General features: G+C 42.9%; 1 protein-coding gene across 2 annotated transcripts in view; it reads right to left on the reverse strand.

Moving 5' to 3' along the window:
- Positions 1–294: 294 nt before the first annotated feature.
- The window catches only part of si:ch73-63e15.2 (protein strawberry notch homolog 2), a 122,479-nt gene continuing 95,318 nt past the window's right edge, over positions 295–27,455 (reverse strand). For both annotated transcript variants that reach the window (XM_056276058.1, XM_056276060.1), the window contains 16 exons: positions 25,146–25,228; positions 24,696–24,878; positions 23,754–23,875; positions 23,200–23,331; positions 22,711–22,846; positions 19,797–19,909; positions 12,572–12,643; positions 11,725–11,833; positions 11,546–11,617; positions 11,242–11,385; positions 10,185–10,279; positions 9,353–9,445; positions 7,633–7,764; positions 6,523–6,599; positions 5,385–5,575; positions 295–5,028 (listed from right to left, as the gene is read on the reverse strand). In XM_056276058.1, the coding sequence (XP_056132033.1) occupies positions 3,860–5,028; positions 5,385–5,575; positions 6,523–6,599; positions 7,633–7,764; positions 9,353–9,445; positions 10,185–10,279; positions 11,242–11,385; positions 11,546–11,617; positions 11,725–11,833; positions 12,572–12,643; positions 19,797–19,909; positions 22,711–22,846; positions 23,200–23,331; positions 23,754–23,875; positions 24,696–24,878; positions 25,146–25,228 (2,923 nt within the window). In that variant the 3' untranslated portion in view covers positions 295–3,859. The remainder of the gene's footprint in view (positions 5,029–5,384; positions 5,576–6,522; positions 6,600–7,632; positions 7,765–9,352; positions 9,446–10,184; positions 10,280–11,241; positions 11,386–11,545; positions 11,618–11,724; positions 11,834–12,571; positions 12,644–19,796; positions 19,910–22,710; positions 22,847–23,199; positions 23,332–23,753; positions 23,876–24,695; positions 24,879–25,145; positions 25,229–27,455) is intronic.

Consider the following 27,455-nt stretch of genomic DNA (forward strand, 5'->3'; position numbering starts at 1 on the left):
AAAAGGAGCATGATGTGTTTTGATGACGTTTCACTGGGGGGTCACCAGGGGTTTTACCCTAAATAAACTTGGCAATTAGAATTTTGAGTGAAAGATGAATTGTAGAGACACGAAGATCACAGCTACAGACCCAATTATAATTCTGCTCCATCATCTTCATGTGCACAAAGGAGTCTTGCATCACTAGTGTGTGTTTGCTCTGAGCGGTTCCTGTTGTGACAGCAGCCCATGAGATAAAGACAACACCACAGGCAGTGAGTGATACACAAGTTCGACCGACAAACGAGCTCAAAATTTCAGCAATCTTCAAGTTTTATTTGTTTACAAAGTTAAGATTGCAATATGATATATTCCTTCCTTTTATGAGTAGAAAACCTTTTTAAAGAATTAGTCGAAAGGCACAATTTTTACAGTATATACACATTTCGATCTAAATTATAAATATATAGAAAAACAAAAGCACAACCCAGAATAAAAGTGCTGAACACAGTTTTTTTTTTTACAGAAAAAATAGGCTTTGTTTAAAAATACATACAATCAGTAGCATGTTTTTTGTTTCATTTTTGTTAGCAATAAATTACTGAATGTGATAACATTTATATAATATGCAAAAGGTGGAGAAACAAGGAAGATGAATATCATATACGAGTAGCGATCCGTTGAAAGGTCAGGAACACAAGTCTACAACTCTCAATCATAACCAACAAGACAACAGTAACTTGATTATGCCATTCTTAGTGCAAAATGATACAAACGAAAAAAAGAAAAAAAAGGCCTTGGTACAATAATCCAAGTAACGGGGCTCCTAAGAACAAGAAAGAAAAAAAAAGGCAGATTTTGTTTTCCAAAATGCAGGTCCATATCTGTAGCCTATCCAGCAGATGTGTGAAGCTGAACCTGTCTAACCTCGTAACAACTACATCGTGTGATGCCACTTGACGTCTCGGAATGTGCCTGAGGAGGAATACTAGAAGCACAGCGAAGGAGGACACTGAAGCAGTGGGACGAAAGACACAAGGGTACAATCTCGCTTCGTGAGTGAAAGACGAGGGCCAATACCGAGCATCTGAGATACTGCGGCGAGCTACATGCCAGTCTGAATCAAACCCACCTGTCATGGTGAGAGAGGGACTTGCGCAGTCAACTGCACAGCCAAGCTGAACCTGGGTGCAAACCTGCTCGGAGTCTGTCATCGTTTATCGGGATTCATTGTCGGATAACTTGCAAGAAAAACTAGAGAATAAACAGCCCAAAGAAAATGATGTTCCTTGGAAAAAGGAACGGCTCTTTGATCGTTGCCCTAAGAAGCCATAAACACCGGTCTCTCTACCATCACTGTCAAATAAAGCGGGAAATGCCGAAAAAATAATCTTAAAAAAAAAAAAAAAAAAAGAAGAAGAAGAAGGCATAAACACTTAGAATCACTGACATGTTCACAACAATGACAACCCCATCACATTAAATCTTAAACACGAAAAAATACAGCAAAAGGAGTCGCAGCACAGAGTGGAAAAAAAGTGAAATAGTAATCAAACGTATTGGTTAGTTTCACCGCTTGTTACAAGGAAAAAAAAAAAGAAAAAAAAAGATATATTTCTCCAAAACAAACCCCACCAACACATTTATTTTAGGTTTCTTCCTGAGATTGAGAACAGATCAGATATCGCAGAGCCAGTAAATTCAGGGGTGTCTGTCTGGGGAACACTTTGGTATTTCTCTGCAAACTAAAGCCCTGGCAGAATCTGTACAGGCGGCGAGGGGGGGGGCAACAAAAACAACTCTGCTCGAGGAAAAGCAAAGTTGAAATGAGCAGAAACAAAACCAGACACTGTACAGCAGTACAGAACAGTGCAATATTATTTGGTGGCAGGTTATAATAAACTTTGTTTTGTTTAATAGTAATCTTGAAAACTAGAAACTTCCCTGACCAAATGCTTTTGTTAACTAAATGTAATAATCAGAATAACATATCTAAAATCTAAATATCCCTTAAATATAAATATCAATAATAATAACTTTCATAATAACAATGACAAAAACACCAAGAATACTCTGCTTTCATCCCATGACATTATTCTATACAAAGTTATATGCACTTCAGCCATTTTTGACTATTAGACGATGAAGCATAACAGAAATAATGAGAATCCAATTTATACCATGCACAGGTAGTCACTAAGTTCTGCCCGTTGTTGAGCATAAACGGTACTTGGGCTTTTTCTATTTTATAACAACCGAGTACGTGGATTTTATTGCTTTTCGATCACATGAATTTACCCAGGAATTTTGTCATGAACCAACCACAGTGCATCACTTTCACACAACAACGGCCAGATGTCACAGGTTCTCACATGGTCATACAGATACGGGCTGAAAACAATCCTTTATACCAATATTGGTCAAGAAAATAAAAACACATAGAGAAAACACGTAAAAAGTATGCACTCTAGACTTTCCTGAGAACTTCAAAATCAAAGCAAACCAGGAGTCACATCACTAAAAGTTATTGTTGGATTTAAAAAAAAAAGTAGGGGATTTTTTTCTTTCTTTTTTTTGACACGTGTTCAACCCATTCTGCTCGACAGAGTTTTTCCCACAGTGACTCCTGGTATCCTTTCCTTGTCTGCTGGGATGAAGTGACCACAGAGTCAGGGGAGAGTCTACTGCCCCACCGACAGCTGTGGGTTCCACAGATAGACATCCGGACACATACAGCCTTAGTGTGCGGGTTCAAGTCAGTTTTTTTTTTTTTAATAGCCCCACCACCAGCGTAGGAAAACATCAACAACTACTGGATGACCGAGGGGCTGGAAGTTAACAACAAATATATCCTCATAAATTAAGTTTAAAACTGACAGATGCTCAAGTACAAATCTATACACTAGGCTTATACGGGATTTTAAAGACTGCATTTATAGTAGATATTTCCAAAAGGCACTGTTTGCAACAACAGACTGCTCTTCCTCTCCCTTCCTCATCACGCGAGACACAGGCAAGTGTTCATACAAGCTGGGAGAGAAACAAGAAGGGTTATGGAGAGGAAAATGAAATTGGAGGCATTTCATGGCTAAACGTTTACGTGGGAAAACGTTTCGTCACTCATCTAAGTGACGTCATAATTTCTCGTCATGACAAAATGTTTTCTCACTAAATTTGGTGTCCATATGAACTGATTTATTTTTCTGGGATTTCTACACCTAGACTATTGAGCAGGCATCGTAACCAGCTAAAAGATCTTATCTGTGGTCTTTGTTTCCCAGTCAAACAGAATTGTTTGGATAAAACTTGGGTTTAATTCAAACAAAGCCTTCAACATATAGCCTTGTTGCAGAACGTGTGTGGTTGATACTGGTGAAAGGCATTTGGGTCCCAGCAACTATAACAGCAACCATATAAAATCAGCAAGGGATACTAGCACATGGGTAAAGGGTTCGCCACATGAACTACCTCAAATGAATGAACTCTTATTTGACAGCGAGTGCGTTGCACAACAAATAGCTGTCACATGGGTTTTTCAAATGGCAAAATCTAACTCTTTTACAGCTGCCTTTCACCACTAAGGGGACACTTTGGTGTAAGAATTTGATATTGGCGGAGCCCCCTCACACTCTCCACAGCAACTCCATAGTCAGGACTGGTGACTGCAACCTTGGCAGGTGAATGCTAAGGTGAGACAGAGAGAAGGGTGAACTGTAGCACTATACAGGACAGGACAGGCAGTGATGTGACTATAGGCCCTGAGGGGAGTTGGAGCAGGTCTAAGGGTGCATTCACAGACAGCAGCGGACAAGACACTATCTGATCCAAACAAAACACAACCAAACAAAACAGTCCAGATGAGCTGTTGCCAAGCAGCATCTCATTCTGGTTGCCGGTACTGAATGACAGACTTGCGGTCCGACCCAGCCTGTAGCATGCTGTTCAGGGCCTCGCGTGCATTGAGCGTATCAGAATTACAGTGGCCATTGGGTAGGGACAGTGAGCCTGGTGAGGATAGGAGGCAGGGGGAGGAGAAGAGAGAGTTGGAGGGTGTGTTGGAAAAAAGAGATGAGGACGACGGGGGGATTAGGGTAGAAGTGGAGAAGAGGCCTGCAGAGACGTGAGACCCCATGTTGTTGGGGACAGAATGGGTGGATGAGGAAGAGGAGGTAGAGGATAAAGGGTTGGCTCTTTGTGCGGACAGTGAGAAAGGTACGGGCAATTGTAAGAGTTCTATGAAGTCCGACTGACGGTTGTTGACCAGTAAGCTCTGGCTCTCCAGCTGCTGTCTGATTTGCAGATGTTGCTGCTGCTGTTGCTGCAGCAAGAGATGCGGCAGCTGGTGGGTTTGTGCAGTGTGTTGGGAGTTAAGCGCACTACAAGAGATCAGGGACTCTAGCGCACAGTCATCTTTGAACCCGCCCTCCGTACTGTCTGGGGAGGGGGACGGGGAGCTTACTGTCAGGTCCAGGATTTCATCCAGAGGATTCTTGGATGAGGGGAGGCCAAGCAGTGAGGACTGAGAGGGAGAAAATGAGGACAAGAATTGCTCAGGTGAAAACTGGGCAAAAGGGGTACTGAGGCTAGCCATGCTGGGTAGAAGGCTGTGGTTTGTGGTGGTGTTGACATTTGGCTGGTTGGCCTGGGTCCTTTGCTGGGTTTGGCTGGGATTCCTCTGTAAGGACAAGTGTGTCAAGTTCTGGGAGGCCCGTTGTAAAGTGGATTGGGTTTGGGCCTGGGCTCTCTGTTGCGATAATTGGGAGATGCTGTGCGCTGGAGTCCTTTGTAGAGGGTTTTGGTTCAGTTTTGGGGTAAGGGACTGGTTCAGGGCAAGGGACTGGTTCAGGGCAAGGGACTGGTTCTGGATGTGGTTCTGGCTGAGCAGATTGGCAAAGAGTTGTTTGTTCACTTGTTCCAGCTTGCGCTTCTCAGCCAGCTGTTGCTCCATGGCCTGCTTTTCCCTCTCCATCCGCCTTTTCTTTACCTCCTCGTTCATAATTATCAGCTCGTCACGCACACGGGACACACAGTTTTCTGGGATCTTGATACCTGGGGAACGTGTAAGATAAGGAAGGGCTGTTAAAAAAATTAGTTCTCAACCATTCAATATTCAGTGTTCCCGAAACTGACTTTGCTGTGTAGGATGTGGTTTATAATGCTTTCACTTGTGTCATTTGGTACCCCACAGAGAACGCACTGATGAATACAAGCACAAAGGAGATACATGAGGAGAGGAAGCAATACTTTCACTTCCTTAATTTGTAACTAAGAAGCATCATAACATTATCACCACAGTGTCGTCACATGTTTTCCCAACCAGCAATCCAAATTACTGAGCTAGACTGTTGAGCAATTTTCACCAGACTTCAAGATCATTATGACTGGCAGAATGAGAGAATACTGACCAACTTGCTTGTTGTGCTGTTTGGTTTTGAGGCGGACAATCTGCAGGATGCTGGAGTTGGTGATGTCAGAGACCACATCGGCCACCCGCTTCCACACACGCAGCAGAGCGCCACAAAGCATGTGGTACTGACGGAGACGCATGCCCTGCAAACATTCCTGGCCCTCCTCGATCTTCTTACATTTGCCATTCCTGGGGGCAGAAGCAGGGGAGAAAGAGAAACACTGTGAGTGGCAGAAGTATCTTGTACTGAACCCTATTTGAGTCCTTTTTGTAATTCTCACCAGCAACTGAGCTCTGCCTTTTCACTGAGTTTTAAAAGATTGGAGAACTTAGACCCACCTGTTTAATGTAAAGGAGGGAAGATTGACTCCCTACCAGCAGGGTGTTATTTCTACACTAAGAGGAAGGGGTTAGAAAAACAACTTTTTTTCTCCCCAAATTCCCCCCCTTTCTCCCAAATTGTATCTGGCCAATTACCCCGCTCTTTTTGAGCCGTCCCGGTCGCTGCTCCACCCCCCCTCTCTGCTGATCTGGGGGGGGGGGGCGCCCTGACCGACCAGAGGAGGCGCTAGTGCAGCGACCAGGAAAAATACCCACATCCGACTTCCCACCCACAGACATGGCCAATTGTGTCTGTAGGGACGCCTGACCAAGCCGGAGGTAACATGGGGATTCGACCCAGCGATCCTGTGTTGGTTGGCAACGGGATAGACTGCTACGCTACCCGGACGCCTGGAAAACAACTTTTCATTCAGATTGTTTGTACTTCGTAAATGTTTTAGAAAAATGCATAACATACTCATTTCCAGATCTATTGACAAAGTTTGGCAACTTGCAAGCAAATCTCACATCCTTGGGATGGGCCAAAGATTGGAGGTTATGCTACAATGAGGACAAATCACCAAACAAGCCACTCTAGCAAGTTTTTTTTAAACATGGTGTTTGCTAGACATCCAATGGTTCATTAAAATGTGAGACTCTGTCATATGGTTACCACAGATCAGTTCTAGGGTGACCTGAAAATCCTTAGGAAGGTCACAATCCCAAACAATGCTGTTTGAAATCTAATAATTGCCAGTGTTATTGGATAGGTGTAAGCCAACATTCCCCAACAGTGTTTGTGGGTTTCCCCTCACCAGTTGGCATGGCTACACTTCATGAAGGAGAAGTTGAACTGGTTCTCCCAGCTGTCCTTGGCTTCCTCTGAAGTCACCTGGGGGAGAGGAACATGCAACAGTATGGTCAGTGGAAAATCCAACACAACTACAACACTTTGGTTGTAACAATAAAACAAGCATAACACAGACAGAACTTTGACTATACATAATCAGTGATACAAGATGGTGAAAAAACACAATATATCACTGTTACGTTAAAAACTCACTTGTATACTTCTAAATAAAGCTGACAGATCATGGTTCCAGTACACTCACAATACCTCACTTTGCTACAGGAGGATATGAATACTGTATGCAGCGGGCGCATATAGAAAGGTCAGTAATCATCTCCTGATTTGTTAGGTTGAGAAGGAAATGAAATACAGATTTACTCAACAACACCATTAACAAATGGGGAGTTCAACAAGCCCTTAGACCATACTTTTAATCTTGAATTACATTGCTCAGGCACTTGCTAATGAGTTTAGCAGTATATGAAAAATTGCTACATTCTTCTGACCTAGAAAGCCATGCATACCCGCCTTGGGAACTGCTCTAAGTTTTCCACAAGGGGGCGGTTGACTCCATTAAACAAAAAGCTATTAACTAACATACACAAATTTCTCTGTGGGAATAGTTTCATTGATCTCAAAAATGTACTACTGTATGGTCTTCAGTCTTCCTTCTCTTTAATGTCCTTTCAACTCTTTCCCGGTGATTACGAAAGCAACAGGTTACTCTTTTGCTCTGTCATGTCCATCAACCTCAGGCATGTATGTAAGTAACCTGCTAACATCTATTTCAGCATCTCTGATATATTCTCTGCACCATTGCACTTTATCACCTCTTATTTAACCTGTATATAGTCAATCCTTGTGTATATATCTGAAGATTGTTGTGAGGTAGTGTTGTTATTCTATGTTAAGTACACTGAGAGAGCCACAAAACCGGAGTCAAGTTCCATGTATATGCAAACCCACATGGCCAACAAACATGATTCTTATTCTGATTTTGCATTTGTAGAGACACTACAGACTGACAAATAGACAAACTGACTGGTTATGGATAAATAAAGAAACAAGTGCTCACCTTGCGGTAACGCATCTGTAGGTTGTCCAGGCTCTCCGGATGGGTCTGCTTGCCAATGTTGGGCTTGAAGACAATGAAGTTCTTGCCTCGGCCTTGCTCAGCCAGCAGCACACATGGGTGGTTACCTCGCAACTGTAGGGAGGCAGCACAGGTCAGTCAAACACAGGGAATCCCGGGATTCTGTTTTCGAGTCACAAACTACAAATATTCTACCAGTTAGTCCATTTTATCACATGGCCCTGACAGGTACATGATTGTTGTGTCATGGCCTGTTTAAAGCAATGGTACAGTACAGCTGTTTTACAGTCCCTTTTATAATGGCTTGCTTGTTAGTATACACAGACGCTGGAAGTAGGGTTGCAGGGATGCAACTCCTATCACCCTATCGACAGCTTCCCTTTACTGCACCAAGTTTTTTAAAAAAAAATAAAGAATTGGTGCTTAAATTTGTCTGACTTTGATTTCTTTCTTTCATATTTCCTTGCAACATAAAGAATATATACTTTCATAGCCTACTGATGTGATTGTCAGAAATGATAAGCCTGTCTCCTGCTCAAAGCACGTCATGCATCTTTAACTATGTAAACAAATAGCTAGGCTAGTGAGGTTCACATTATCTTGAGGGGCTCCTTGGCAACATAGCAAGAAAAACTTGACTCATGTTAATAAAATCTAATGCAACATCTGCAGCCTGTAAATGCATTTATAAAATACAATTAATGAATGAAAATGTCTGCAGTCAGTAAATGGCACATACTAACATGATGTGCACATATATGCAGTCTGAACTAGTGACACAGACGTATACACACAGAGCAATTTTTGCATGTTAGAACTTTTGCGTGCGGAAGTTGACCTGGTTAGCTAGCAAGTGGGGTCAAATTAGGCTAGCGGTTCAAGTCAAGAGAGAGGGAGAGAGAGAAACAGAGAAAGAAAGGCAAGAGAGAGACAGAAATGACAGCTGACAAGTTGACACCTGCACCTCCCAGATCTGTGCCAGTAGACCGACAGCAACAGAGTCAGCAGCAGCTAGCCCCATTCAGTAGTAGTAGCTGAGCTAACAGTAGGTACCTATTTTTCCATCCATTCATTATCCAAGCTGCTTATCTCAACCGGGGTCGCGGGATGCTGGAGCCTATCCCAGCAGTCACTGGGCGGCAGGCGGGGAGACGCCCTATACAGGCTGCTAGTCCATCACATGGCTAACCGACTTTTCCATTTTTTGCCTATTTTCTTTTGGCCTCATGTTCCGTTTCATGCAAGTTATTTTTGAGATATATGACTATATGGAATAGCCTGCCCACCTTCGGCCTATGATTTGCCTAATGACTTGATTTTGCACTTTTTATTAAAGGTTTTTTTCAAGGCTTCATGATTGATATGAGCAATGCATGACATTCACTGATATGAACAATTTTTTTATCGTCATAATAATAAAGATGCTTTGTGAACATTTAAATTTTACTTTCTAGTTTTCTTAATAGCTGTATACTTCTCAAGTTTTTTTAAATTAAAGCCTCGGGTCAGGCTCATTAATAACTCAACCTAATCTAAATCAGCATTGTTGTGTTGGACAGCGCTGTCCACGGTGGGGATGCTGGGGCACCAGGAAAGAAGTGATAACGGTGTGAGGGATGAAGTAGTCCATGCTCCCCACCCCCATTTACAGCAACCCCTCCCAGAGAATAATTCCAATGTCCTTGTTAGCATATAAATTCACCTTGTGAGATAGGTAGAACCCTTCATCAGGACCGGTGAGTTTCTGTGCCCTCTCATAGGCCTCTTCCCAGGGCATGCCTCTGTCCACACTGATCTACAGGGGGAATAAATAGGCAGAGAGTGGAATAGATATGTTATAATAGAGAGGAGTTTAGCAGCCACACACCTACACTCTGTATACCTGCCCTGGCTGTTTTGCAGTCTGTTCACTACCAAAGTCTGAAATGTCAAATGTAGGTTAGCCTGTGGCAACAGTTAAGAACCGGAGATAACAATAATTACCCTGTTCCCACCTCCTACTAGTGCATTCATAGTCTCCTTGGCCTTGGGGCTATGCCTCTATGATCAAAGTGTAACCAGTGGCAGACTAACATCAATTAAAACTCACAGACAGACCTGGGTGCTCCTGCTGCCTCTATGCCTCTAGTCTGGAACTGGGAGTTCCAGTACTAAGACTGGGAGTCCAATAGATACCCAACTAATTTTGCTGACTTAAGAGTGGATGTTGCTTCATTGCCAAAATGTACTTATAATTTACTTGGTCTTGGTCGAGGGGAACCAAAATATAAGAACTCTATATTTGGGTTTTGTAATCATCACACTTTCGTACAGCTTGCTCTGTTTACTCTGAGTCTTAAAAAAGATCTCCAAATTTATCTGTGATGCAACATGGAAGCTTTGTTTCAATAAACAACAGGGCACTGCACATTCTGTAACAAACTGAGGAACATCACAGGGACAGAATGTAACAAAGCCTAGAAAGATGCTTGGCGACAAGACTGTGCCTGTTGCCTACCTTGTAGCACAAAATGGAATGATGAGGTTGTGCTTACCTTATAAAGAACAACCTGTCCGTCCTGAGGGTTTCCGGCTGTGAGGAAAGTCTCCTGTTTCTCCTCATGGATCTCATCGTTACCTGGGGCAAGGTCTGACAGGGAACACAATGAAACAACATTTCAGTTAGAGTAGAACAGGAAGAAAGGGACAGAAAATACACTGAGTAGAACAGAACAAAACGGGGGAGACATAGTTGTAAGATAGATGCACAAAAACACAATAGAGCAGGACAGAAAAGAATAAGCACAAAAGGTATTACGGTTGTTTTCACACTTGGGCTGACTGTTCGAGTCTGAACTAGAGATCATTTGTCCAATTGTTTGTTTGATATTTCATCACTGAAGGTTTGTTTTCTCACTATGAACATTCTCACTTGCATGCTGGCATAATGCAGTTTAGTCATAGGAGGCATTCTGCTTGAAGGAGACATTTTTTGAGAACAGGCTCTGATGAGATGCACATTTTCTGCTACACTTGCTGTGCATTCACATGCGGCAGTAAGGTTAACCAACAACCCTGCTCCAGTCAGAAGTTATCAAATGATACAGACACTGTCCAACAAAATATATGTAATCCATAAAAGTTCCAATTCCTTAAATTAGACCAGCTTGCTTTCATAGCAACTGCAAACCATACTGAAGCTTGTATGAAGCAGACCCCAAACCCAATTTTGAGCAGGCTTGAGTCTGGTTTTTTGGTATGCACCAGAGTTCGAAAACAACTTTCTTGCTTAACTAAATGTGGCTTACTCTTGTGGTAAATGTTACTGGGTTAGGGGCAAAAAAACTATCAACCCAAGTTTGAAGAATTAGCCACCTTCACCTATTTACCAACATAGCTGAATGCAAGTAAAGAACCATGTGAATCAAGAAAAGTCCTTGTATCCAACACGACTATTGACATTAGTAGACTATCTACTGTAAGGTGTTGATCTCCTTATCTAAAATATCCTTTACTTCTGAAGTTCCATGTGTTTGTCATCAACCCCTAAATTAAAGCAGATGTTCCAAAGAAAAATGACTGAGAGCTAGTTAGTTAATTAAACTGCCATACCAAGGATTCCCATGTCGTATTTGCCCTCCTTTTTGTCCTTCTCAATTAGGTAGTCGAAGTTGTCTGTGAAATACTGAAAGAGATGGTTCTGCTTGTGGACCTCCAGGCCCAGGATGCGGTTCAGGAACTTGGTGATGCTGCAGTCTAATAAAAATATGCCAGGCATAGCAGTTGAGTGTGCACTGAATGAACTTTTTGTGAAAGGATAAAATACATAATTCCAGATTAACTCGTACAGAAACATTGTCTAGATGTTACTGTCCTGCACAAAATCTCTCTCTCTTTCTCTCTCTCAGTGCCTCACCTTTTTCAGTACTGATCCCAAACCTGGACTCCTTACAAAAGATGCCCACATCCATCATTCCCAGTTTCATGTCTATAATAAAGAAGAACTTAGTTGTTATATAACCACTCAGTGGATATTGCATTTGTGTGGCCAAAATCTTTTTCTGGTGTCAGAGATTCACACAAGATCAAACGCACCTCTGAAGAACATCGCATCACCTCCAGGGTAGCCTTGGGGGGCAGGAACCTTGTTCTCTATGTGGCCAAGGATAGCTTTGGTTATTTTATCCAGAGCCTTGGTACCATACTACAGGGGAGATATGAAATGAGATTGGTGTTAATGCGTTAGCTGGCAGGATAGCTAATTTCAATGACTCCATATTGGAGATCTAAAATCATAATCACTCAAGATCCTCAAAGTACAAAAATCCCTAAAATCTATAGTCCATTGTCCAAACTGCTTTACACACACACACACACACACACACACACACACACACACACACACACACACACACACACACACACACACACACACACACACAATTTAGTACGGCCGATTCACCTGACCTACATGTCTTTGGATTGTGGGAGGAAACCAGAGCACCCGGAGGAAACCCACGCAGACATGGGGAGAACATAGAAACTCTACACAGAGGATGACCCGGGACAACCCTCAAGGTTGGACTACCCCAGGGCTCAAACCCAGGACCCTCTTGCTGTGAGGTGACCGCGCTAACCACTATGTCACCCAAAAAATCTATAGTGTAGATGTGTACAGTTCTGTTGCTAAAAGGTGAAAGGGGGTTGTTCTGGGATCTGCAGATCTTACTCCTGAGCACTCTGAAATACAGTGAGCCAAATTCAATTACGTATGTGATGGAAGACGCGTAGTTTGCTTCATGCACCATAAAGCAAAGTTACATCAGATCATAACACTGGTTAAAGTGTATACAATGACTACACATTTTTCTTTAAATAGAGACCCACAGCCAAAGGTCAAAGATTTAAAGATCAGTTCATTACATTTTATTTATCAAACTACCTTGTTCTCAAAATTGTATTTGCTCAGATCTCTGGTCTCGGTGGCTCTTCTATCCCCGTGGGTTAATGCGCCCTGTAAAGCAGAACAGAGAAAGAATTGGCATTTGAATTCGGATTACAGGCTTCAGAGCATCAGCCACACACTGATTTAACCACACACAGAGGCTATGTCAATTGAAGAGACCACAGGTTCCTGGTGTTAAGGTTCCCACTGAGACAAATTTGTAATTTGTAACAATGGGCTATACAAATAAAATTGACTTGACTTAAGGTTGGCATTCACATCACAGCTGAAAATAGCCAGTACTTATTGGGTGGTCCCCTTATATCACCTTTAAGGCTGCATTTACAAATAATTTTTCTAAGTCCCAATACAAACAGAAGAACTGATGGATCTACACTGTACCTAAATAGGACCAGAGGGCACATTTAAATACAGATACACCCCTGAGGACCAAAAGCCTAAATCTAGATATGTCTTTCATTAATATCTAATTTTAATTTTGCATTGGAATTAAAAAAAAAATCTGGGAGTGCATTCAGATTCCAGCTGTTTTGCTCATGCTCTGACCTTTCGCATGAACTTTATAAAGGTAAGTGATGGACAAAGTTGGACTGAAATAGTGAGTTTGGCCAATTCCACAACTGCCTAGTATGCAGCTGATGGCGCTGGCTACAAGGAGAACAGTCTGTAGACACCAAAACAAAAAGGATGCCTCAGCCAGAGATGACATCACTGCTCATCTGGAGACAGCTAACCACAAAGGTATTCAGCCCTCTGGTGGAAGTGCGCACGTACACACGTGTGTGTGTGTTTTTTGAATTGGTTCAGGCAAGCTGGTGGATGTGATGTGACCTATTCTGAAGGCAGATTACCGCACACAGCTGGCAAAGATAGGAAGGACTTTCTGGAACTGGCGTCCCCTCTAACCCTCTTGCCTTTCTCTCCCAAAAAACATAGAGAGAGTAGGAGAGAGATAAAATAAAACATGGAGACTGGGAAAATAAATGACTGGTGGTGATTAAGTGTAATAATAAATATGGAAAACCAAAGCAGACAGATAAAATTATCTAGTCTGGTCCTTTCATTTACTTTCTTTTTTCCCCTGATAACTTAGTTTCCCATTATTAAGATGGAATAGGATAAAACCCAGGAATCTCCCGAGGTCTGAGATCTGGCGAGAAATGCTGATGTGACCTTAAGTGAACCAGGTTTGCACTCTGGAGAACACCCCAAGACAAAACAGGAAGGACAGAGGGTGAGGGCTGGGTGAAGGCGCAAAACAGAGGAGTCCTCACAACTCAAGAGAGGCACGAAATCCAATAAAACAACTGATTCTGTTTGTCATGGAACAATTCTTCTTAGAATAAACAAGACATGTGGATAAAAGCAATTCTGTTCCCAAGGGGCAAGTTTAATTCAGTTGAAGTAGCAAGAAACCTGGCACATGGAAAAAAAAAGGTGAAAACAAAGAAGAGACAACTGGGATGTGATAAGGAACAATAACAAGAACAGACTGTGTACACTTCCAGGGCAAGCTGGTGGCAATGGCACATAAAGCTAATTAAATCAGCAGCCTATTTGAATGTTCGCAGCTCTCTGGCTCCCCAGTTGTTCAGATGCCTCAAACTTTTATAGAGATTACAATCATATTTGGTTACTTTGCTTGCTAATTCACAGCGGCAACTCGACTGTTATGATAACTTGTACATTTTTTTTGGGATTTTTTCCCCAGTTATACTTGGATAATTACCTCACTCTTCCAAGCTGTCCTGTTTGCTGCTCCACCCCCTCTGCCGATACGGGGAGGGCTGCAGACTACCACATGCTCCCTCCGATACATGTGGAGTCGCCAGCTGCTTCTTTTCACCTGACAGTGAGGAGTTTTGCCAAGGGGACGTAGCGCGTGGGAGGATCCACACTATTCCCCCCAGTTCCCCCTCCCACCCAAACAGACGCCCCGACTGACCAGAGGAGGTGCTAGTGCAGCGACCAGGACACATACCCACATCCAGCTTCCCACCCACAGACACGGCCAATTGTGTCTGTAGGGACGCCCCACCAAGCTGGAGGTAACATGGGGATTCGATCCGGCGATCCCCGTGTTGGCAGACAACGGAACAGAACGCCACACCACCCAGATGCCGATAACTTCTAATTTTTTACAAATGGAACTTCGTTCTTGTGTCTTGTGATTTCACGAGAATCTCTTGAATATAGGCGGGGGACTGTGAGAGGCTGCTGTTTGCAACATTTCTACAAGTCTTGACTTCCTTAGTTACCAGCAAACATTCACAGTGAGCTCTCCTACTATCTGCCTGTAAAGAAAAAAAAAGAAAAAGAAAAAAACAGCACCCAGGGTAACTGATGTCGCAAGACAGCACGAATCAGCAAAACAGTCTCCCGTACAACACATTTTCAACATACAGGTGCATCTCAAAAAATTAGACTACTGTGGAAAAGTTCATTATTTTCTGTAATTTAATTCAAAAAGTGAAACTTTCATATATTCTAGATTAATTACACATAAAGTGAAATATGTCAAGCCTTTTTTGTTTTAATCTTGATGATTATGGCTTACAGCTCATGAAAATCAAAAATCCAGTATCTCAAAATATTAGAATATTACATAAGACCAAAAAAAAAAAGGATTTATAATACAGAAATGTCGACCTTCTGAAAAGTATGTTCATTTATGCACTCAATACTTGGTCGGGGCTCCTTTTGCACGAATTACTGCATCAATGCGGTGTGGCATGGAGGCAATCAGCCTGTGACACTGCTGAGGTGTTATGGAAGCCCAGGTTGCTTTGATAACGTCCTTCAGCTCGTCTGCATTGTTGGGTCTGGTGTCTCTTCATCTTCCTCTTGACAATACCCGAATCTCTATGGGGTTCAGGTCAGGCGAGTTGGCTGGCCAATCAAGCACAGTAATGCCATGGTAATTAAACCAGTTAATAGTAGTTTTGGCATTGTGGGCAGGTGCCAAGTCCTGCTGGAAAATGAAATCAGCATCTCCATAAAGCTTGTCAGCAGACGGAAGCATGAAGTACTCTAAAATCTCCTGGTAGACGGCTGCATTGACTCTGGGTTTGATGACAGTGGACCAACACTGTAGAAACTTCAAGAAACTTGGATTCTGTGCCTCTCCACTCTTCCTTCAGACTCTGGGACCTTGATTTCCAAATGAAATGCAACGTTTACTTTAATCTGAAAAGAGGACTTTGCACCACTGACCAACGGTCCAGTTCTTTTTCTCCTTAGCCCAGGTAAGACGCTTCTGACATTGTCTCTGGTTCAGGAGTGGCTTGACACAAGGAATGCGACACTTGTAGCCCAGTTCCTGGGCACATCTGTGCGTGGTGGCTCTTGATGCACTGACTCCAGCCTCAGTCCACTCCTTGTGAAGCTCCCCCAAGTTCTTGAATCGGCCTTGCTTGACAATCCTCTCAAGGCTGCTGTCATCCCTGTTGCTTGTGCATCTTTTCCTACCACTTTTCTTTTCCAGTCAACTTTCCATGGATATGCTTTGATACAGCACTCTGTGAACAGCCAGCCCTTTCAGCAATGACCTTCTGTGGCTTATGGGGTATTGTCAAGAGGAAGATGAGACACCAGACCCAACAATGCAGACGAGCTGAAGGACGTTATCAAAGCAACCTGGGCTTCCATAACACCTCAGCAGTGTCACAGGCTGATTGCCTCCATGCCACGCTGCATTGATGCAGTAATTCATGCAAAAGGAGCCCCGACCAAGTATTAAGTGCATAAATGAACATATAGGTCGACATTTTTTCTTTATTATAAATCCTTTTTTTGATTGGTCTTATGTAAGATTTTAATATTTTGAGATACTGGATTTTTGATTTTCATGAGCTGTAAGCCGTAATCATCAAGATTAAAACAAAAAGGGCTTGACATATTTCACTTTATGTGTAACGAATCTAGAATATATGAAAGTTTTACTTTTTGAATTAAATTACAGAAAATAATGAACTTTTCCACAGTATTCTAATTTTTTGAGATGCAACTGTATATCACTGTGTCAACTGTAGTATTATCACCAGAGGTGTACATAACTGGTGCACAGATGCACATGTGTGGTCAAAATAAATGATGCGCTGCAGATAATATGAAAAGAGGCGCTTTTGCGTACCAACATTTTTGGGACACAATTACTTACCGAAACAACAGGATTTTCTCCATATATCACTGGTAAGAAAGTCATTATGACAAATGTGTCAACTTTCATAATCAGTTGTTAATTGTGCAACTTTTAGCCTTCGTTCTTGATTAAGTGGATGCGTCCCCCCCCCCCCAGTTCGCAAGGTTAACTGTTAAACCTTGAGCTCCAGGAAATAGTTAGCTTACATTACAATTAGCTTAATGTAAAATGTCGAAGAAGCAAGTTACATTAATCAGGAACACTTGATTTGTTGTTGCATGAAATGAAATATCGTTTCCCTCAGCCCACAGCAGTGCAACACAAAGACAAAAACAAACATATCCAAAAACTACAATAACTCCAAGAACGCATATCTAAATCTAAACCAAAACATTAAAAAAAAACCCACTGTCCAAGGGAACGAATGCCAGCCAGGATGACTGTTGGAAATAATTACTTTGGAAGTAAACAACACCAAAATAAGTAAAAGTAAGTAATTACGAAATGCCAGACTGAACATGTACATTAAAAAACGGGTTTTCGTGGAAAAGCGGCTGCAGGAAGTAACCTGACTCCAAACAGATGACGACTGCACAGAGATGTGGTGCAAAATATGCCGTAAAATCCCAAACTCGCGGATAAAAGGAGCGCTTTTTATATAGGGACAAACATTTTCAGTCATCCAGCTTTTGAAAAGCATGAGAAGAGTAAACAGCACATGAACATAGTGCAAACTATTGATAACAGGTGCAGCCAGGATCAGAAATCCATTCGCCCTCTTGACACGTGGCAGGACAAACTGAATGAAGAACAGCGTCAAGCGCTGGGTAATATTTTTCTGTTGGCCTTTCACAAAGCAAAACATGCATGCCCGGCGCATATGAGGAGGATATTGCACTTTTCAAGAGGCTTGGAGTTCATGTCGGGAGTGCATATCATTCACGAGAAGGGGGGATCCGCATCATGCAGAGCATTGCACAGACATTCGGTTTAGAACTGAATGAAAAATTGAAGGCAGATGAATTTTGGGGCGTGCTCTTTGATGGATCAGAAGACATAACACAAGTGGAGCAGGTTTTTGTACATTGTGACTGTGTCTAACTACAGAGAGTTTACCTCAGATTTCCTTGGATTAATTAATTTGAATGTGAACTGAGTGGCACAGGACATATTGAACGGACTGGAGCAGCTCTTCCATACTTGTGGTTTAGGGGATCAGTGGAAGACAAAGTTGGTCTCGGTGTGTACAGACAGAGCAGCAGTCAAAGTTGGAATTTACAATGGGTTCGTTCCTAAATTGCCTCAGATGGTGGCCATCAAGGATTCCCTTGTGCATATTCTGTGTATTGCCCACACCCTCAAGAACTGCACAAAGTCAGCTGATCGCATGGTATCAATATTGTGAGACATTTAATCGCTCTGCTGTCAAGTTGCTGAGCTTTTATTTACAGAGACGGGATGCAAAAAGAACAGAACAACTAAAGAAGATATGTGATGAGAATGGCATTGCCTTTGTGAAACTAGGAAAGTTTCAAAACATCAGATGGTCTGCATGGAGGCAAGAGACTCTGTTGAAAATATGGAGGCTATTACCTGCCTTTTACATTCAAGTGGCTACAAGTGATGCCAGTGACCTAAAACATATCTGCACAGAGCATTTTCAGTGTTTCCTAGCCAACATGCTTGACCTTGGAAACATGTTACAGTTCACCTCCCTCAGGTTCCAGCAAGATAAACTGACTATTGGTGAATGCAAAGATGGTGGCTGCTGGACAGCTGACATTATTTCTTGACAGTAAAGGCAAGAAGAGGAAAGAGCCTGTTTCAAATGCTGATGCTGACAGGGACAAGGCTGATGTATTGAGAGGTCTAATTCATAAGTTTGAAAGCACACATGAATCCCTTAAGTCATCTGATCAATTTTTAGTTTTTGATCCTTCAACTTGGCCTCAAGAAATGCAAGACCTCCACAGTTTTGGCAACACAACACTTACTAACAACCTCCAGAAATATGAGGCCTGCTTGTCTGTTGACAGAGACTCCACTGTAGGAGAATGGATGCGTTTAAAGCAAGCAGGAAAACGTTTGGCAGCCTCCTCTGTGTATGACTTGGTCAACATAGTGAAGTAATCCAGATAGTTACTCCAACATTCATAAAGTCCTTCTGTTGTCCCTTACACTGCCCTTGAGCAGTGCTGCATGTGAGAGGGGATTTTCACATCTCAATATAATAAAAAGCAAGTACAGATCCTGCCTGTCAAGACTCTCGCCTCTCAACCCTGATGCACATCCACTTGTTTAAGATGACAACAGAGACAAAGCCAGCTGTTGACTTGTGGATGCAAACAGCTAATCGCAGACTCAACCCAACTCGGCTGCAGCGGGAGTGATTTTCACTCCTAACAATCTAAAAAGCCCCATTTGGAAATACTTCAGATTTTGGCCAATTTTGACAGCCCTAGTTTGCTGAGCACCAACTGGTAGACCCCTCACTTAGTGATTACTTTGCAAATGGTGAAATGTGTGAAGAGTTCCAACTAATTCTAGAGGATGTGTCATTATCTTTATATCTTAGATGTAAACATCACTTATAGAGTGATGTTTTTTTTTATAGAGTAGATTTATAAATCTATAAAAAGTATCTACTTTTTATGGAGTAGATACTTCTCCATGCTGAAAATGGAGCTGCCAGGGAAGAGGAAAAGAGGAAGACCAAAGAGGAGGTTTATGGATGTGGTGAGGGAGGACATGCAGGTGGCTGGTGTGACAGAGGAAGATGCAGAGAACAGGAAGAACTGGAAACGGATGATCCACTGTGGCGACCCCTCACGGGAGCAGCCAAAAGTAGTACACCCACCTTTCATTAAAGTTCATTAGGTCCTGTTATGCATTGCAAAGTTTAATAGTATAAAGAATTGAAGGAGCAGGATTTCTAGCCTAACTGACTGACCTAATTTGCCTCAGAGTAAACAACGATTTCCCATAAAAGGGAATTTTGCACATCTCAACTAACCTAATCTAATCCCTGAAACTAGTATTTTTAAGGCTAAAAGGACGTACCAGGCTCTCGAGTCTTTTGGCCACAATGGAAGCAAAACGTCTCTCGCCTGCCAGCTCTGAGATGAGGAAGATATACTCTGGTGCAGTCACTTGATTGGACCGATGGGTACGACCTGGAGATACAAGCACACAAAGGGTTGAGACGGGATCTCTATCTCCACAGAAGTCTAGGTGGCGGGGCCTTTTACCACTCATTTGATCATATAACCATTAAACTAAATTTGAAGGTGTTAATATACACTGCTCAAAAAAAAATAAAGGGAACACCTAAAAACACAATATAGACCTCGATGAATGAAATATTTCAGCTGAAAATCTTTATTTATTAGACAGAGGAATGTGTTTAGAGCAAAATAACCTAAGAATGATCAATGGAAATCAAAATCATTAGCCCATTAAGGTCTGGATTCAGAATCATACTCAAAATCAAAGTGGAAAATGAGAACATAGGCTGATCCAACTTCTGTGGAAAGTCTTCAAGACGATTCAAAATGAGGCTCAGTAGTGTGTGTGGCCTCCACGTGCCTCTATGCACTCCCTACAACGTCTGGGCATGCTCCTGATGAGACGACGGATGGTCTCCTGAGGGATCTCCTCCCAGACCTGGATCAGGGCATCGGTCAACTCCTGGACAGTCTGTGGTGCGACATCGCGTTGGCGGATGGTACGAGACATGATGTCCCAGAGGTGCTCGATTGGATTCAGGTCTAGGGAACGTGCAGGCCAGTCCATAGCATCAATGCCCTCGACATACAGGAACTGCTGACACACTCTGGCCACATGAGGACGAGCATTGTCATGCATGAGCAGGAACCCAGGGCACACTGCACCAGCATATGGTCTGACAATGGGTCTGAGGATCTCATCCCGGTACCTAATGGCAGTCATGGTACCTCTGGCTAGCACGTAGAGGTCTGTGCGGCACTCCAAGGATATGCCTCCCCAGACCATCACTGACCCACCGCCAAACCGGTCATGCTGGAGGATGTTGCAGGCAGCAGAACGTTCTGCACAGCGTCTCCAGACTCTCTCACGTCTGTCACATGTGTTCAGTGTGAACCTGCTCTCATCTGTGAAGAGCACAGGGCGCCAATGGCGAATCTGCCAACCAAGATGTTCTCTGGCAAAGGTCAATCAGGCTGCACGGTGTTGGGCTGTGAGCACAGGCCCCAATTGTGGACGTCGGGCCCTCATACCATCCTCATGCATTCTGTTTCTCACTGTTTGAGCAGAAACTTGCACATTAGTGGCCTGTTGAAGGTCGTTTTGTAGGGCTCCGGCAGTGCTCCTCTTGTTCCTCTTTGCACAAAGGACCAGATAGCGGTCCTGCTGCGGGGTTGTTGTCCTCCTGCGGCCCCCTCCACGTCTCCTGGTGTACTGGCCTGTCTCCTGGTACCTCCTCCATGCTCTGGACACTGTGCTGGGAAACACATCAAATCTTCTTGCCACAGCACGCATTGATGTGCCATCCTGGATGAGCTGCACTACCTGAGCAACTTCTGTAGGTTGCAGATACCGCCTCATGCCACCTCTAGTGGTGAGGGCACTAGCAAAATGAAAAACTAACCAAAGATTGGCCAGAAAAGATGAGGACAGGCAAATGGTCTGTGGCCACCACCTGCAAATCCATTCCTTTTATAGGGGTTGTCTTGCAAATTGTCTAATTTCCACCAGGTGGAAATTAGACAATTTACCAACAGGTGAAATTGATTCACAAATCAGTGTTGCTTCCTAACTGGACAGGTTGATATCTCAAAAGTGTGATTGACTTGGAGCTACATTGCATTGCTTATGTGTTCCCTTTATTTTTTTGAGCAGTGTATTTAGAGGCCTGTTTCCACGTGAACTGCTACATAATTTGAAAATAAGAAAAAGGGAAAATTTTTCTCATCTGTGATTATATTGTTTTCCACTAACCCACAAAAATAAATCAACTCAAGACCCCCTGCCAATTTTCTCTGAATAAGACAGCATTGAAACAGTCAAGGGCACTCAAATATCGAAGTAACTACATGACTTGTGTTTGCTGTGTTTGTCTGTGTCTGTCTTGCACTGTTTGGTGAAGCCACAGCCCTCATTTCATTTTTAACATGTGCCTGTACATTGTTTTTAATGACAATAAAATTGAATTGAATTGAATTGAATTGAATGACTTTGAGTGTGTGTTGTGTGTAAACACTGATATGCCTATCTAGCCCATACACAGTGTACCAAGCCAGGGCTTGAGCTGAACTCCCAGCACAAAGGCTGCTGATGGAAAAAATTATGAAAGCAGTTAGCTAATTACTTGCACAGTTCATTTAACTGCACTGTAAGTGTGTGTGCGTGTGTGTGTGTGTGTGTGTGTGTATGTGTCTTTTAAAAGTGCTGCTGCAATATTGGAATATAACATTAAATAGCAAAGAGCAAAAGCAAAAAGAGCAAAAGATTAATGGCATGCTTGTCTTCTAATTACATTGGACCAACTTCTTGCTCAGTCTTACAACTTTAAAACACATCAATGACCATTATCATGAATTCAAAGAAGCCTAACAATTTGAGCATAAAGTTAAGATTACTGCTAAAATGATAAAATAATTAAAAAAGACAACAAATATCGTATTCATGCTCCAGATAGTTGTAAACATCACACTGCCCCTGCCCGCCCTGAAAACATCTACCTTTATCCTAATTTGGCAATACATCATACTAACCATGACCTTCACCCCAAGGATGAGAGATGATGCCAGAGAGGGCCTCTTGAGGGAATCCTTTCCAGTCATTTCCCCTTCAAAATTCTATGTACTCAATAACCCTTTGCTTGATCTCCAAACTTTGGCACATTTGCACAGGGAGAAAGGCATAATGGAGAACTCTGCTGCCCCTCCCCGTACCTCAGACCTATAGCTGCTGACTCCTAGTTTTTTAGACTCACCAAACTGCTGGATGGCTCTGTCTGCACTCCAGGGTAGCTCCAGGGTCATGTGGACTCTGCGTCTCTGGTTCTTCACTCGTTTGTCGGCCTGCAGGGAGATACCAGAGCTGGCTGCCTCTGAGATGATGGCCACCAGCTGGAGAACAGGGAGTGGGATGGAAGATCACAGGAGTCAATAAGACAAGCAATGTTTAAGGAAGTTGAGTTAGTGTACATGCATTTATGTAAACCTTTTGTGAAGGCAATTTGTCTCTAAAGACACATCTGTTTCAGTCTCAAATGTTTTTTGTGTTGCTACAATAAACAGTAAAAAGAAAAGGTATCAAGAACAAAACAAAGGTTGTTATGACGGTGAATGTTTCTTTGCACTTCGATGCAAACTCTGGGACAATACAGAGCAACTTCAGATGCTGTCAGGAGTTCGACTAGTAAACTTACAAGTGAGGGAGGTGAACCATTGCTTTGGTTCGATTTCCTGCTGTGACTCACCTTTTCGCCACTCATAAAGCGGTTTTTCTCTTTGACGTTGATGTGGTCAATGGTGTAGCCTTGCTCAGCCCTTGACTCATACCGGACGATGCCATCAGGGCGACGCACTACACGACCTTTACGACCAGTCATCTACAACAAAGTCAAATAAAATTGAAAAAAGAGGAGAAAAAAGAAAGCACATTCACATTTCATTCATATTCAACATACACCACCTAATCACAACATAATTTGGTGCTTCTATATATGCCACAAAGGAGATTTAAGGGGGGAGAAAGCCAATACAGTGGAGGATAAGACACTTTTGTATGTGCAGAATTTGTAATTCATTACTCTGGAGGTTTATCTTATGCCAGTGGGGGCACATAACATTACACACACCATAGGGTTTTGCCAACAACTACACCATCTATGCTAAAGGGACGCAATTCTACCACAAACTACCCACGACTAACCCTCTTATTCATTATTTTATCATCAAACTGAGGTCATACATAAATCCACATAAGAAGTGCAGTCTGCCTAATTACAGCTGGCTTATCTGCAGCCTGTACCTCTGAGACTTTCTCTGGTCCTCCGAACTTGTCTATGAGTTCATCCAGGGTATTGAGAGGTAGTTCTTTTCCTAGCTCGGATATCTTGTTGAGGAGGCCCAGCTTCATCTCCTCTATCCTGGCTGTGGAGACAGGAGAAGGCAAGCGCGAGAGTTAATTAGTGTAACCCTAGCAGGTCAGAGCAACACAGGTCAGGTCATGGCAGGCTTCCTCGTCAGCTGATAACTTGCAGTTGGTTTTGCTGTCTAGACACGCATGCATGTAAAGGAGGTTGATAACATAGGAAAAGGAGAAAACAAAAATTTTTTTTTTTTTTAATCATTCCTTGTCGCTGTGACTTTTTTTGTGATTTGTGCTTTAACTGAGCGCCAACAGCGTGACTTGACACACAGGGCTGTAATTATTATCACTGCTTTTATTATCACTGCTGGTTTACAAGATGGTTGTGAGACCAGCTATATTATACGGTTTGGAGACAGTGGCACTGACGAAAAGACAGGAGGCGGAGCTGGAGGTGGCAGAGTTGACGATGCTAAGATTTTCATTGGGAGTGACGAAGGACAGGATTAGGAACGATTATATTAGAGGGACAGCTCAGGTTGGACAGTTTGGAGACAGAACAAGAGAGGCAAGATTGAGATGGCTTGGACATGTGTGGAGGAGAGACGCTGGGTATATTGGGAGAAGGACGCTGAATATGGAGCTGCCAGGGAACAGGAAAAGAGGAAGGCCAAAGAGGAGGTTTATGGATGTGGTGAGGGAGGACATGTACGTGGCTGATGTGACAGAGGAAGATGGAGAGGACAGGAAGAAATGGAAATGGATGATCCGCTGTGGTGACCCCTAACGGGAGCAGCCGAAAGTAGTAGTAGTAGTAGTAGATTATTATCACTGCTACTAATAACAACAACAGCAAAATACTAATTTGACCAGCTCACTCACCTGTTTGGCAGCTAGTGTGGTTGACAAAGATGACATCATCATTGTCAAGCAGGGAGTCAGGTGAGGAGTTAGAGTCTGTGTCCATGCCATCAGAGTCAGTGCTGCTGTCATCGCTGATGTTGATCACACCACCACTGTCCACTGTGTGCTTTGGGAGCTTGGAGTGGCGGCCCCGTGGCTTGCCTGGTGGGTTGTTGACGACATACTAAGCAAAATGGGATTCTACCTCAAAAGTGTATTAAAACTACACCGGACAAGGCCAAGTTCATTTTGATATTATAAATAGACCAGATACTTAAGAGGGTAAGCAACAAGGTGCTGAGAAATACCGCTCTTTGAATACAGCTACAGCCTGAAACATTTAGCGACACAGCTCAGCTTGTCACATTTTTGTAGGGTCGCTCCTGTTCCTACTGAGATAGATGTGTATTTCAAAACGTGTTTGCTTACGTTTTCTCTTATTCCCAGGCCCTTTCTCTCTCCTTTGTTTCTCAGAGGGGAAATGTTTAAGGACCAGGGACTGGAACACTCCCCTACAGAAGATGGAGCAAGAGGTGAGAGAGAAAGAGGAAAGAGAGCGAGATAGACAGACAGAGAGAGAGAGAGAGAGAGAGAGAGAGAGAGAGAGAGAGAGAGAGAGAGAGAGAGAGAGAGAGAGAGAGAGAGAGAGAGCGAGAGAGAGAGAGAGAGAGAGAGACAAAGAGCATAGACAGTTATACTCTGACAGGAAATGAATTAGGACAGCAACGTTTTGTCAGGCAGGACAGATATAGCACTGATTGGTCACAATCTAGGTGTCAAGTCTTAACAAACAAACAGACTGACATTTTACCTTACACCTGAATACTCAGACATTTAGGTATGTCTGCTGACAGGCTGAGGTCAAACAGACTGACAGCATCAACGTTAAAAGAAAATGAACACACTCTCCCTCATTCCTATTTTCAGCTATTAAATAAACAGTTAGCTCTAATGAAAGAGATTAACTGGTTTAACAATGAATGTAGGCATTGACTGAAACCATACGACTTCCATACTTATCATTTAATTCAACTATGCGGTGAGACACAGGATATGTTCTCTCTGGGCTTGGCGGAACATTTGCCTGTTTGAATATGATATACTCTCAGACTGCTAAGGTGAATGGCAATGACCGAATAAGCACCTGAAAACCACAGAAATGCCAAGAGGGAAAACACCAGTTAATCCTGAAGGAAACATAGCTTCATCCTTTTACCCATTTTAGTGGATGTCCTTAATATTAGCACTGGTCAACCAAGTGTCCAATTGCACTTTTGGAAGCAGAAAATGTGCACTGTTTGCATTACTTGCCACTGTGTAGCATAATACTTTGTCTTTTATTTTCGAGTGATTAAAAAACAAACTTCAAATTCCCTACCATCTCTGATGTCATCTTTTGAACCTTGATTTATTGACAGTAAAGAGTAAACTGTTCATAGAGCACTACAACCCAGTAAAGACATTTTTGATCCCCCTCCCATCCTTTTTTCTCCCCAATTGTATCCGGCCAATTACCCCACTCTTCCGAGCCATCCCGGTCGCTGCTCCACCCGCTCTGCCGATCCAGGAGGGCTGCAGACTACCACATGCCTCCTGCGACACACGTGGAGTCGCCAGCCGCTTCTTTTCACCTGACAGTGAGGAGTTTCACCAGGGGGACATAGCATGTAGGAGGATCACACTATTCCCCCCTGTGCCCCGTCCCCCCTGAACAGGTGCCCCGACTGACCAGAGGAGGCGCTAGTGCATCGACCCGGACACATAACCACATCCAGCTTCCCACCGGCAGAGACGGCCAATTGCGTCTGTAAGGACGCCTGACTAAGCTGGAGGTAACACGGGGATTCAAACCGCCGATTCCCGTGTTGGTAGGCAACGGAATAGACCGCCACGTCACCCGGACACACAACATTTTTGATTCTTAATGGGAAAACCTTCACCGATTGTGTGCTGAGTGATCCTCAAGAACTTAAGGAATACACCACACACTCACAAACAGATGTGTGTTCCCACACTCATATAAACACAAAGAAATGTACAAACCCCAATTCCAATGAAGTTGGGAGGTTGTGTAAAACATGAATAAAAACAGAATACAATGATTTGCAAATCCTTTTCGACCTATATTCAATTGAATATACTACAAAGACAAGATATTTAATGTTCAAACTGATAAACTTTATTGTTTTTTGCAAATATTCACTCATTTTGATGCCTGCAACAAGTTCCAAAGAAGCTGGGACAGGGGCAACAAAAGACTGGGAAAGTTGAGGAATGCTCAAAAAACACCTGTTTGGACATTCCGCAGGTGAACAGGTTAATTGGAAACAGATGAGTGTCCTGACTGGGTATAAAAGGAGCATCCCCGAAAGGCTCAGTCGTTGACAAGCATGGATGGGGTGAGGTTCACCACTTCGTGAACAATTGCGTGAGCAAATAGTCCAACAGTTTAAGAACAACGTTTCTCAACGTACAATTGCAAGGAATTTAGGGATTTCATCATTTACAGTCCAGAATATCATCAAAAGATTCAGAGAATCTGGAGAAATCTCTGCACGTAAGCGGCAAGGCCGAAAACCAACATCGAACGCCCATGACCTTTGATCCCTCAGGCGGCACTGCATTAAAAACCGACATCATTCTGTAAAGGATATTACCATGTGGGCTCAGGAATACGCCGGAAAACCATTGTCAGTTAACACAGTTTGTCGCTACATCTACAAGTGTAGGTTAAAACTC

The sequence above is a fragment of the Lampris incognitus genome, chromosome 3 (assembly GCF_029633865.1).
Source record: "Lampris incognitus isolate fLamInc1 chromosome 3, fLamInc1.hap2, whole genome shotgun sequence".
NCBI classification, from domain to species: Eukaryota; Metazoa; Chordata; class Actinopteri; order Lampriformes; family Lampridae; genus Lampris; species Lampris incognitus.